This window comes from Lontra canadensis, unplaced genomic scaffold (genome assembly GCF_010015895.1).
Source record: "Lontra canadensis isolate GAN:19392208 unplaced genomic scaffold, GSC_riverotter_1.0 scaffold55, whole genome shotgun sequence".
NCBI classification, from domain to species: Eukaryota; Metazoa; Chordata; class Mammalia; order Carnivora; family Mustelidae; genus Lontra; species Lontra canadensis.
This window is the reverse complement of record NW_022631049.1, coordinates 9,925,094-9,939,140: the sequence shown is the minus strand read 5'-3', so window position 1 is coordinate 9,939,140 and position 14,047 is coordinate 9,925,094. Positions and strand designations below refer to the sequence as shown.

At 42.0% G+C, this 14,047-nt stretch overlaps 1 protein-coding gene across 1 annotated transcript in view; it reads right to left on the bottom strand.

The window, feature by feature from the left end:
* Positions 1–370: 370 nt before the first annotated feature.
* Positions 371–14,047, bottom strand: part of SLC35F4 (solute carrier family 35 member F4) — a 235,621-nt gene continuing 221,944 nt past the window's right edge. Inside the window, exons 5-8 of the mRNA XM_032875308.1 lie at positions 8,643–8,768; positions 6,547–6,739; positions 2,963–3,052; positions 371–808 (exon numbers count right to left, since the gene is read on the bottom strand). Of these exons, the coding sequence (XP_032731199.1) occupies positions 567–808; positions 2,963–3,052; positions 6,547–6,739; positions 8,643–8,768 (651 nt within the window). The 3' untranslated portion in view covers positions 371–566. The remainder of the gene's footprint in view (positions 809–2,962; positions 3,053–6,546; positions 6,740–8,642; positions 8,769–14,047) is intronic.

The window sequence follows — 14,047 nt, the reverse complement described above, 5'->3', positions numbered from 1 at the left end:
TAGGTTCTATACTACTCTAAGCACATTGGAAGTAGAGACGGAGTCTTCTCTGTCTTCATGCCTTCATTTTTCCTAGTGTAAGTCTTGCATATAGAAGATGCTCTTTTGATAGTTGTTTAATTACTTCCCAACCTTCAAACTTAAGGGTCTTATTGGACTTAAATATATATAAAGTGTGTATCCTTTACATGTGTTTTCCTCTTATGCAACTTTCTCTGATGGAACGAAAACATTTCAGTTTCCAGTGAGGGTAAGGTCATGATAAACCCATAACTTAGTAGAGTCTCAGGTTTTCAGGAAATTTTGCAAATTAAGGGCAGGCAATTCCCTCTAAAACAGAAGAAATAGAATAAAGATGAATATATTTTAATTAAAAAAAATTTATTATGATTATTTACACCAGTTCCTTGATAAGCATATAAATGTAAACTTTTATCCTTGGCATGATTTCACCTATGACTTATCCAAATCCAGAATTAATACTGTCATTTGAGTGTACAGGTAGTGAGAAAATTTTACTATATTCACAGAATATACATACACGTGCATCCAAAATGGGTCCCTCGTTAAGCCAGGGGTATAGACACTGTCCCATTGGCCCTGCTTCTGGTCCGCAGGTGTACACTAGAATCAGTGATGTCCTCCACATGTTCCTCACTCTTCTTTTCCTTCAGGCTGTTGATGAATCTCAGGGTGATTTCGTCCCACTCCTCTGGCAACAGCATCAGCAGAAACCCAATGCAGATGACAATGGTAGCAGCCAGGCGGACGACATTGAAGATCACCTCCTGTTTCAGGAGATCCACGGCTAGGGAAGAAAAATCAGGTCTGTCACAGGCTAGGACTGGTTCTAAGCTTCTAAGCTTCTCTGAGAAGTACCACTGTCAGTGCTACTTCTAGAAATCTCTAAAGTCTCCCTTGTTCTTTTCAACAAGGTGAATGAATGAACTTCCTTGACAACTCCACTCCTCGCTTTCCTTTGTCCCTATCATTCTATTGTCGCCTTTGTTTGCTTTCTGTTCTTCTCTCTAAGTCAGACTTATCCTTCAGGCTCATGTCATCTCACTTAGTTGCCTCTGCAGTTTTATTTCTCGAAACTTCTCCTCTGCATCCCTTCACACTTCTCCAGTTTCACTGGGCTGCTGAGGATTTTCCAAATGGGCCAAGTTTGTTAATGCCTACATTTTGGGACCTCCTGTTCTTTTTAAAGAATTTTTAATGGAGGTGAAGTTCCTATAAATTAAAATGAACTCTTTTCACGTGAATTTAGTGGCATTTTGTAGGCCACAGTGTTGTACAACTGCCACCTCTGTCTGATTCCAGAACATCTCCATCACTTCAAATTCAAACCCCTTACCCCGAAGCAGTTACTCCCCAATCCCCTCCCCAACCTCCCAATTCCTGTATGGGAATCTGATGTTTGTTTCCATGGATTAACTTGTTCTAGAGATTCCATATAAATGAAATCACACCAAATGTGACTTTTTTGCATGTGGCTTCTTTCACTTAGCACGACGTTTTTGAAGTTCAACCATGTGGGAGCACGTACCCATACTTCCTGCCTTCTTATGGCTGAATGATGGACCATTGTATCACAACTTGGTTATTGGTTCATCTGTGGATGGACATTTGGGTGTTTCCACTTTTTGGCCACCATGAAAAGTGCTGCAATGAATGTTCACGTACAAGTATATTTTAAGGTCCCTATTTTCTATTTTTTCAGCATATGTACCTATTAGTGGAATTGTTGGTAATGCCTAGATTGTTCTATCTACATGGAACGCCCATTCCTTCTCATATCCCCACCATCCAGCAAATCCCTTCATTCATTCTCTCTTTTGGCTTCTTACAGGAAGCCTTCCTGGATGCCCCTCCTGTGTGCTCTCAGAGCATTCATTACACACCTCTATCAACACAATTCTGTCTCTATGTTGTAACTACTGAATTCCTTTTTCTCCCTCTGTATACTACATGGTTCAGAGTATACATACATACTCTCACCAGCATTAGTACTGCTCCTGACATGTCCTAAGTGCTTGGAAATGATGTGTTGAATGACTGGATCCCTAGGTGAATGAATGAACTTCCTTGACAACTCCACTCCTCACTCCTATTTCTTTCCTCCAGGTATCTGGTAGTCCTATGAGTCTGTCTCACACCATTTGGCATTTGCTAATAAATCCCACTGTGGGGTGTTAAGTTATTTCGTACATGTTGGTCTTGTTTTCCAAATTTGGTGGAAGTTTCTTAGGGGAACAATAATATCCTTTCCCCCTCCCTGTTTCTTCTACAGTTCTCCACACAGTAAAGGCTCAATGAGTACCTGCTGATTAGGAGTACCGGGGCAGAGAAAGTTGGGTACCTGAGACTTGGAAAAATAGAATCTCACAGTTAGGACCGTATGGTCTTCCAAATACCTCACTTTCATAACTTGCTCCATTGACACATTTCACTAAAAAGATCATCCTGGAAAAATAGCCTCTCTTCCTGTCCCCAAAGTGAGCCCAATTGCTTTTTCCTGTATGTATTCCAGAGGGCCATCTGCTCGGCCCCCAGGAGAAGCTTCTGCCGCTCCCCACGGATAGTCTGACGGGGAGCCCACACCCTGAACGTTTCCTACACTTTCGTTAGTGACGTTTACTTGAGAGTCCTCGGCTGGGATGCCTTTTGTTTCCACAGGACTTCCTCTAAAAATACCGCAAAATTAGGTTGTCAGGGAGATTACATGAAACCCAAATGATACATTTGGTATTTAATTCTAAAAGCACAACTGAGTAAAAACAGTGTTTATAGCTGCAAATTTTAAATCTGCTGCATAGTTATTCTGTTGTCTGCCACCTTCCCAATATTTAAAAACATCTTCCAAGGCAAGGGACATAATTCACAATTGTTCAAAGAAACCACTCAGGGTGTGAAAGGAACAGAAGCAAGAGATGGCGCACTTGTCAAATGCGACCGGTACCTGCATTTCCGGGGACGCTGAGCACTGTCCCAATGGAGATCAAGATTGGGTATGTCAGCACCACACCAACATTCACCAGGATGTTGAAGGCTGAAAAACACAGGAGGATACAGAGGATGAAGGGAAACTGATCTGCCGGGCCCTTTCCTTCTTCACATAATAGAACCAGTGTTTTTGCTAAACCTGCCTTCTATACAGTCCGCACCTTTGGTCAATTAATCCTCTAATTTGGTAGCCAGGTGCACGAGTTTCTCAATTGAAGTGGTCTATTCTCTTTTCTCCTTTATCACCTTGGCTGCCTGATCTCTTGCCAGTTGGCTGGCAAAGGGCATTTAGAACAAATCCAAAGCAGTGAAACAATCAATTCAGGACACTGCTTATTAGCACTATAAAGGCAGGCTGGGGCCAGCCAGGAGCAGAGGACTGTTTGAAGTTTGGACTTTTTCCCTTTGTTACTTTGTTGTATGATGCCATATTCCTGGATAATGAAAAGGCTCTCCTGTTACTGCCTAAACGAAACTCTATCCAAGGATGGCCTATGCTGTTTTATTTCCTTTCTCTCGTGGTGAGCATCAGAGAGGCAAATGAAAGTGTGTTCAATGTAATGCACTGAACCCCAGGGATCTTTTCCACATCCTGATTTGTGCACAGATTATCCAAGGGCAGGGCCACAGAACCAAAGGAAGGTATAACTAGATATATTTGAATTAATATTTTGGATCTTTTTAGTAAAATGTAAAACAGGGGGCGCCTGGGTGGCTCAGTTGTTAAGCATCTGCTTTGGCTCAGGTCATGATCCTGGGGTCCTGGGTTCTAGCCCCACATTAGGCTCCCTGCCCAGTGAGAAGCCTGATTCTCCCTCTTCCTGCTGTGTTCCCTCTCTTGCTGTGTCTCTCTCTGTCAAATAAATAAAATGTTAAAAAACAAAACAAAACAAAAACTCTTTAGAGCGCCTGGGTGACTCAGAGGGTTAAAGCCTCTGCCTTTGGCTCAGGTCATGATCCCAGAATCCTGGGATCGAGACCCACATCAGGCTCTTCTGCTCAGCGGGGAGCCTGCTTCCTCCTCTCTCTCTCTCTTTCTCTACCTGCCTCTCTACCTACTTGTGATCTGTATCTGTCAAATAAATAAAATCTTTAAATATATATATATAAAACAATCATCTACCCCCTACAAAAATTATCAAAAATACATGTTTTTGAAAGAAAAACAATGATAAAAAAGAAAAACAATGATAAACTACATAACATTATTTTATTTCATTTCATTTCAAGTAGGTTCCACACTGGGAATTTGGGTTTTATGATGGTTCCCGGGTAGGTTGATTTTGGCCAGGAAATTGGGCACTTTTAATCAGGATGTTTGGGTCTTAAGAGATCAGGACCTGAGCGGAGACCAAGACTCTGATGTTTAACCCACTGAGCCACCCAGGTGCCCCTACATAGCGTTATTTTAATGGATTTCAATTGTGTTTCTTTTAGGGGTTGTTTAGAGAGATGAATAGTAACAACTAGGAATGGTCCTCAATTCAGAGAGATCTCTATGTAAATGATTCAACCATGCTGCCTATATCTCTATAGAACCAAAGATGGTTCTAGAACTATTCCATTCAGGACAGTGTTTATTCTTCTACTGCTATTTATAATCCCTGCCTTAATTAAGTCCACTAACTTAATTATCTGGAGTCACTTGTATTTGGTAGTTAGAGACAGTGGGTTGAACTTTCATAAAACATGGGCTCCTTCATAATTATCATATAATAGTGGTGGCAATTAAGGCAGAGGACCTTCCAAAGCTAATAATTGTTTTTCCTTCATGGCAGAGCTACAATAGGAATGACTATTCCAGCCCCTCAACTCTCTCCGCAGACTCAGGGAGTCAAATACGGCACACTCTAGCAAGTCAGGAAGGTATTCAATCCTACACAGATTCTGCTAATCTCCTATACTGCTCTTTCATTGGCTGAACTGGATTATTTCAGCAGATTGAAAGTACTGGTATTTGGGTGAGAACTGAGCCCTTCCCACTCAGCAAAAAACAGGTGGCTTCACTGAAATATGTTGTCTGTTTTTAATTAGTTCTTTAGGTAGAACACTTACTCATTTTTCTGACAACCTAAGGACAAGGATATATAATTCAATATGCTATCTGTAGCATGGGGCCTCACCCAAGTTTCAGAGGGACACAGACATGTCAGGTGAATGGACAAGGCCAAGGGATATATGTTGGTGAAGGGCTACTTTGCATTAAGCTGGAGATCGTGCATACATGATTTGGGGCAGGAAATTATCGAGGCACTTTTAATTAGGATGTTTGGTTCTTATGGAAACACTGCTATTGATTTCTACTCAATTTAGCAGAGGTTATGAAAGGTCATAACTACATATCTTTGGACTTCAAAAGTATAATTCAAAGACCAACAATCAACATTTGATCCTTCTCTGGTCTCAGACCCCTGCCCCACCCTCTGCTTAGGAGCCTGGGCCAAAGTAGAGAAAAGACAACCCAAGGCTTCTGTGGGAATGAAAACCAGGCCAATGGTTTTCTCCCAGGAACTGCAAAGCTGCTTCGGATTATGCCACTTTGATAAAGGTCAGCTGAGAGTTGGCAGACATCCTGCAGGTCAGATGTGGTGGGAAAATGGGGATCAGGCAGAGGGAGCTATCCTTGGGAAGGGTGAAGACAGAGGAGCAGAATGAAAGTCATTTGGTTCTGAGTAAAGGGACATTGAGTCATGTAGCGGGTGCTGTTGTTCACCTGCTTGGGGAGACAAGAGTGGGCTCATTATTTTTCAGGCTCCTTTTACAGTGGGTGACAGAAGCAGCACAGCTGGAAAGTCACAGTCCCCTGGTTGCTCAGGTGAAGCAGACCACCTTGAGTCTGGGGAATTTGGAGAGAGAACATTAAAAAGATTCCAGGTGATTTTTTTCCTGGTCACCGACTAGGCACAACCTACTTAGCAGGGTGACCAAGTCCAGTTCTGCCTTCTCTTGCTTGCTGAGGGCTTCCTATCTCAAATTCATTCTCCATACACAGCCAGAGCTGGCTGACTAAAATGTAGATGGGAGCCTGTCTCCTCTGCTTAAAGATTTTTAAATGGATTTACTCCCTTTAATGGGTTTCCAGCTCCTTCATGACCTGTTTCTTTCCAGAATGTCATTTCCTTCTTCCCTCCCTATTCTTCCTGCACCTGGTGCTCCAGCCATTTTGATCCACTTTGAGTACCTTGAATGTACCATCTCCTCTCTCCCTCTGCCTGGTGCACCATGCTATGCTGGAACACAGTGACATCATACAGTACAACATGAAGAATGGACAAGGCTGTTTGAAGCCCAGTGGTGATCAGAGTGATCTAGGCCTCTAGCTTGCACTTTACTTCACGGGAGATATACCAGTTGAACATCTGTGATCTATACAAGCAATAGCCTGCAAAGAACCTTCTGACCATTAGCCAACCTTAAGTAAGTTTGGGAAACAGAGGACAAAGTTTCCCAAGGGAATAACCCTACTATGTTCATTTATCTGATCCAAGGAAAGGTCAAAAGTGATGTAGGGAATGGAAGGCAAAACCTGGGGCCACTTACCCAGCCACAGCCCGGCCATCCCACAGAGATAGCCCCACGGCAGAGCTGCAAATGATGACCAGTGCTCTACCTTGGTGAAATACAGGATGACCGGAGTGAAAGAGATGAAGATCAAATTGAAGAAACCCAACGTGGAGACAAAGTGTGCTGCTTCACCGAAGTTGGCACTTCCGAGAAACATCTTGAACAAGACCTTGGATTGGGAAAGAAACTCCTTAGCCACAGAGTTAGAGACTTGGCTAGAGCAAAAAGGCAAGTTCTACACAATGAACTGACCAACCCAGAGTTTATCTTCTATTTCTTCTCACCCCACCGTCTCCATGACAGTAAATGGGCCATTGAGATAAGTAAGATGCCCTGTTGTCTTCACATGAAACAGCAAATGCCATAAAATGAATTCCTTACGATGTTGGAAACAACTGCAGGCACTGTGTTAAACACCACCATCAGGGATGGGTATAGGGTGAATGATAACTAAGCGTGTAGACAAACCCAGGAAAATCTAGGGTTGAGATGCCGTCAATTCTACCCCTCAAGGATGGGATTCATTTTACCCATAATCTGACAGATACCAAAAACTAAACTAGACAGAGAGATGATCATTATGTTGTTGAGAGATGTAATAATGATGCTTTGGATTTATAAGCACTTTTCTCTCTGAGTTTAACTTATTTTCACAAATACTGTGTTTATTCTCCAGATTAAAAAAAAAATTTTTTTCTGGATATAAATCTGTGTACAGAAGAAGGTAGCAAGAAGGTATGAATGGCCAACATAAAGTCACATTGGGCTGAGGAGGAGCCAGGGGTCTAGTTGTTAGTTCTTGGCTTTATAACCCTTCTGCTTCCTATATTAATCCTCAAACAACATAGAACAAATCAGATCTTTCTGACGGTGCACATTTGATTTTATGTGTGTCTGCAAATGTTACTGCTCCCAGGATGAATACATCTATGACATGGTCAGGAGAATTCTCTCGAAAAGACGGCCATCCCAGTCACGTAGCAATTCCAGGTGTTGCTTTTAATTTCAACCGAACTTCTTTTTTTTCTCTTGAGAGACTTAATCCAGAGAACTTGACCACGTGCTGTTCTTTGGTCTCCTTAGACACCTCAGAGGAGTTTCAGTTGGGGGCCAGTTAGACACTAACGGCAATTGAGTGAAAACTAGTCAAGCCTGTCACACGATCGGTGGGCCAGGGAATGTCAATATGGAAATAGACTCAGTGCCCTCGGAGCCACAGTGCTGGTGAATAATCCGAACAGGCATCCAGGAGGGATGCGAAGGGCGTTTCCTGCTTTCACAGAGAATTTTCTCATTGAAACACCGAGAGAGGCGAAAGTGGAGCAGTGCCTTAGCCACCTCCTGAAAGCTGGCTCTGAAAAGTGGAGCTTTGGGGATAACCTTTTAGATCCGCTCTCTTAGACCTTCCTTCTGAAGTCAGGGGCAAAGACTGAATAGATTTTTCCGCTGATGACAGGCAGCTCCAGCAGAGAATGAGTGGTAAGTACATAGCGCAGACCCAGAGTATCCATCAGAGAGGAAAGGAGGGCCTTCGTTTCACTAATGACAGGAGTTCCTGTGGCTTCGGGTTAATACGTAGCAGTCAACTCACGAGTGACAGCTTGCTTGGAATTTTTAACACCTCTTTGGGTTAAGGTAATGACTGTGGGCAGTTAACATAAAGAACCTTAAAGAGAGGAGGGGTTCCTTCTCAGCCCCTGTTGCAACTGGTTGATGACTGTGGACGGGCAGAGGTGTGGGGCATGGGCTTTGGAGGTGGCCAGTCAGAATTTAAATCTTTCTGTCACTTCCTGGCTGTAGGCCCCTAGGCAAGTTACTAATCTTTTAAGCCTCAGTTTCTTCATCTGGAAAGTGGGGCTAAGTGCTGGTGCCTCAGAAAGTTGAGTCAACACAGGTGAAAACTTCTGGCAAGTGTCCAACATGTAGCAAGTACCCAGTAAATGGTACTTAGTCTTATTTAAACCATCTTTTTTTTTTTTCTCAAGCCAAGACTTTCGTTGTCCTGTCTTCCTTTATTACTTGAGTTTAAGCTATGAATGACAGCCAATGACATAAAAAAAGGCACAACATACCTTATATAATGCAGATGTAGAGGCTGAGCCCACTGCGAATGCCACTCCTATGATCGAATCTGTGTGGAAATTATCTGCATATGCCATCATGACGATGCCAGTAATGGCCATGATTGCAGCGACTATCTGTCAAATAGAACGCAAAGAGATTAAAAAAATCCTGATGCCTCCATATCTCAGGGCAAGCAATTGAAGACTTCATGAGAGTTGCTAAATGCTTCCTCAAACCCAATTACTTCTCGTACATCTCTGTTTCAATGCAGGAAGGGTCAGTATTAACAAGAAATCAGTATGCTCATGAGACATCCAGACAGAGAATATAAAAGCTGCTCACATTCTAATTAAGGGCTAGTACTTGCAGTTTAATCTTTTAGCTCAACTTCTTAGAGATTAATATACATCTTGGTGAAATAAATTTAATAGGATTTCCTAATCCTCCAGAGCATTTTTATCTACAGTGTATTCTTTTGCTTCAAACAATTCAGCATACATTTTCATCAGCTCCTCAGATCAATGCATGATTTTGAAGATTGACACATAAATAGGACTTGATTAGGTAGACATAACATTGGTGCAGCTAAGAGACAAAATTTAGGCCAAGGGGAAAAAAGGAAAGCGTGCCATCTCTCCCAGTGATTTATAAGGAGGGAGTTGAGTTTGCGCTGGCCGTTGGTGTGTCAAATGGAAGCTAGCTCTTCCTTTGGTTTACATGCAAATTAACCACAAAAAGATACACTTATCCCATTACTCTAGAGCGTTAACTATATAAAGTGAAATATTCATCATTTGATTAAAATAATAATGGTTTAATATAAATTGATATGATCCTGGATCTATTCAAAACAGGGGTCCACTCCCTTAGTGAATTGCTGATTTGCACCTGTTTCTGAAATTATCTTGACCTGATTCCACTGGAAAACATTTCAAAGCTATATAGTAAACAGTACAATGACGGCCCCCAGGATGGGGAACAATATGTCATTTCCTTGTGAAATAGTCTCACTGACTTTTAAACCAAGATGTATGTAGCTTTGCAAGAAATGTATAGGCACCTGGTGGTTAATTTTGTTAAGGTTCAGTTCTGAGTATTCCCAAGTAAATCAATTCCTCCAAGATAGCTCTTCTGCATATGTAACTTTTTTTTTTGGCACCTCCGAATATTATTAGTGCATTATTTATTACAACAAAATGGAGCTTTTCAACATGTGACTGTAGACACCCTCCAGGCCAGTGAAGAGTATGATAGCGATGACACATAGAATTTAGATGCTACTAAAGCAATTCTTTTGTTAATGACCACCAAAAGCAAGTGCACTGTTGGTTTCAGACTTAGCTCCATACTAAACATCCTTTATGAAAAACAGCAGGAGTACTGGAGAACAGACGCTGACATGTCAGCAGTGAAAAACTGTCTTCATAAAGCGTTTTTCCAGGAGGCTGCTTGATGGGAGGCGTTTCTCTTGCTGAGTGAATATCATATTCTTTAAAGCTCCCAGGCATGTGTTCTAGTTAAGCTTTGCCTCTCACTAGAGGGAATAGAATCTAATACACACACCACGAGGTGTCAAGGAAATTTTCCAAACAAGAAGTAATAGACTCATAAATAAACATGGGGAGGGGGTTATCTAGACCTGGAAATTCTGTGAGGGCTATCATTTTCTTCAATTTGGGGACTTATAGTTCAGCCCAGGACCTGCAATGATCCTTTGAGCAGTCTGATTTCAGAGAAATGAAAAGGCACATTAGATACTGGCATTTTCTGATTTGCTTTCGTGTTTAAATAATGTTCATGGGTCAAAGTGTTCATGTCCGCAAACAGATTTCCCTCCTAAGACCGAGATTGTAGGACAATAAGTTTGAATCAATAATTGTTTTCTTTCAGCCAAGCGTCAGTTGCGTTTTCTTGTTCAGATCAAGAAAGGATTATTAGAATACAGTATTAATCATAATGAACTTTAACATGGTGTACTGTTTCATATTTAAATTATTAAAATTATTCTATAGTACATAATATCTGGGTTTAGGCAATTATGCGTAATATAGAATTCTAGGTTTAGGGAACTAGGAAAACAAACAGTCTATCCAAAAAAAAAAAAAAAGAGGCAAAAACAAGAATGCTGTCTGGAAAGCAATGACCATTTAATACTATTACCCCCCCCCCCCCCCCCCCCCGCCCAGGATATGGCTTCAGTTAGAAGCACTTCCTTTTCTGAGTCAACCTTTAGTAAAAATATATACGTGTACTATGTCTATTATAAATTCCCAAGATAGGAATTGGGTATGGACAAAGACTATAAATTTTATAGCAATTCAAAATTACAACTGCAATGAGCCTTTTAAAGAGCTCCATTACATTTTATATTCAAGTGCTTGTGGAAATATTAGCTGGACCACTTAAGTTGACATATCAATTACAGCAGTGTCTCCTCCAATTGCCTTCATGGAGAGGAGTGTTTTTCACATTGGAGGGCCAGACAGTGCAGTTAGTTAAGTTCTCAAAGCATGAAAATCTGAATATTTGAGATGTTAGAAAAATTTTCTCTATGGTATAAACTGTAATTTATAGGTGTTATAGGTTTCCTGCAAGGAAAAGATAAGTTAAATTATTTTCCACATTTTTAATTTAAATTTCACAACTATCTAACAGAACAAGTTTTCTGTGGTTCTGTTTTAAGACATGTTCGATGTGTTTCTTATCTACACAGCCGGAACTCAGGGAAGAGAGCTCAGCAATTCTAGGAAATGCAGGGAAATGGCTGTGGGTGAGCGGTGGTGGGGAGGCTTGGTGGAGTGGTCATTCAGATGATCCCAGAGCGGCTCTCCTTGGCACCACTGGCCAACTGCAGAGTAGATACTTTTTGAATTTTCAGAAAATAAATAGTGTAAGCACAGATCTGAGTCACAGGTATTTTCAGAATTGATCAGTTACCAAGAAAGGATTCAAAGTCTGTTCTTTTGAACAAAAAACACAAAATGATTCTTCTTGGGCTTGGGACATGGGACGTGTGCCTGCCAGAAGCCTGTGCCTGAAATCCTGGGTCAGAAGTGCTCCTATGTGCACACTTACATAGGGACAGCCCCCCTCCCCCAAATGCCTTTGAGCACGTGAGTGTCCAGATAAGGGATGCTTCTGTTGAGAAGACACCATCTCATGTGCCCTCTGTGGCTCTCCTCCCAACCTACACCAATTCCAGCCCTATAACCAACCAGAGTGTCTAAATAAGACAGAAGACTCACCGCTGCCATTCCCTGAATTTGGTTTGGGTGAGCATGTTCGTAACCATAATGACCACAACAATGCCAGTGCCTCATGTTCAGCTTTGGGAAACCTCTCGGGCCTCTCATGTCATGGTGTGCCCACTTGGGGCGAGCACCCCAAGGAAGAGGATTTCGTTAGCTCATTTGCCCAGCATACCTTTTAAGGGACATTTCCTCCCGAGCCAGCTACCTTCCTCCGCAGGCTTAGCCCCCTCTGAGAGCCTCCTGTCAACATTCAGAGCTAATCAGAGGGGCACCATAAGGCCGGCTGAGTGTGTTCCTAAAGCCCAAAGATGGCTTTGGAAGTAAACATTCAGTAATCTTATTGTGCTATTGACCACATGTGACCCTGCATGAAAGCTAGGCTTCTGTCCCCTCTCAAAGGATTCATCTGTACACATAAAAGCTAGAGGAACATCTGGCTTTTGGCTGTTTTCTTTTCTTGTCTCGTCGTTTTATTTATTTATTTATTTATTTATTTATGTCTCAGGCCTTCAAAACCACAAGGGTCTGGCCCTTCTCTTGATCTCTGTGAGGGTTCACCAGCCTCATTACATTCACTGTTTCCCCCATTGACAAAATGGCACCCAGAATTATTATTTGTGTAGCAATACCAGCTCTTCTAGGGTTCAGTGTATTGAGGTGAACCTTTAATCGCTTCTCTTTCTAATTGCAACTGAAATAACTTTCCTTAATTTGCCTTAGTTAACAGTGATTCTAAATCTGGGTGAGTATGGAGGAGCTCCCCTGACTCACAATGGATCCCTGAATAGCAAGCCTACAGCAGCCTCTAGCATGGAGACCCTCAAAGGTATGCTGCTGGCAGGGCTGTACTCAAGTCCAAGACTAAATGTCCAGCTGAAGGGGGGATAACACATTAAGAGCTTGGCTGGTGAGAACTGCACTGATGATCATTCTTGTTCTCTTTGAGTTATTTAAATAGAGTCCATTTTCAAGGAAAACCAAGGCTATGCAGAATCCTTAAGCTTGTCCACATGCTACATTTAAGGTTCCATGAAGGTGAACCATCTGTTTTCCTCAGATCCAGTGAAATTGGACAAGAGTTGAAGTGTGAGAAATGAAAGAAGTGGGCAGAGGGCAGAGTATAGGCATACGGATTGTGTGTGTGTGTGTGTGTGTGTGTGTGTGTGTGTGTGCAGAGGGTGCCTGGGGACAGGTCGAACCAAGTTGTGCAGACCCCCAAACCAAGATTCCCACCCGCCACCTCTCAACACACATCTATTTTTATATGAATAAAATCCATCTGAAAATGATCTCCAAGGGAGACCAGGACAGAAACGAGGGAAAGAACGGCCAGATGGAAAAACTAAAGGGTGTGCCTGGAGGATAGAGCAGATCTATTGATGGTATCTCATTAAGGGGTTACAGATTCCTTGCGGGGGGTAAAATTGGAGAGCATTCCACTTCAGCTTTCTCCCCCTGTATTCACGAATTTTTCTCTTGCCAAGAGGGGGATGATAAGGATGAATGCCAGTACCCATCCTCTGCTGCCTCCTCCAGGAAGCATAAAAGTTCTGGATAGAGGATTCTGCACTGCCCACGATTGCACAGTTACGACATAAATGTCAACCAAAGGGTGGAAACAAAAGTTTATCTCGACTCTTCTCTAAATGCATAGTATTGGCACAAGTCAGTAATAGCTTAGCTCCAGTGTCCTGATTTAGGGCACTCTGGAGGCCAATTTGAATTCAGAGAAGTGCAGGTTAAGTAGCGAAAGATTCCGTTTAACTGACATACCCTAGTCGGTCCGTGGTGGATCTTGGAAAGTGTCCAAAAGTGCCACAGTTTGGAAAGTTAGCTGCATAGGGACCCAATTACAGCTAGAAAAATATTTGCGTGTCAAGTCGAAGAGACATAAATTCATTTCCTAAATCTGCTAAGGAAGTTTGGGGTCTGCTGAACCATTCACCACCCACCAATTGTCTCCCTCCACTCAAGCAAACTTAAAAATGAAAGAAATTTTCAATTAACAATATAAAAAATAAGAGAGGGACAAGATCTAAAAGATGAGTTACTTTTGAGATTGGACTGCAATCAATACCAGCGACAGAGGAGAAAATCCCCAGCCAGTGGTTCATTTTCTTTGAGGAGAACTTTTTTTTTTTTTTTTTTTTTTTTTAATTAAG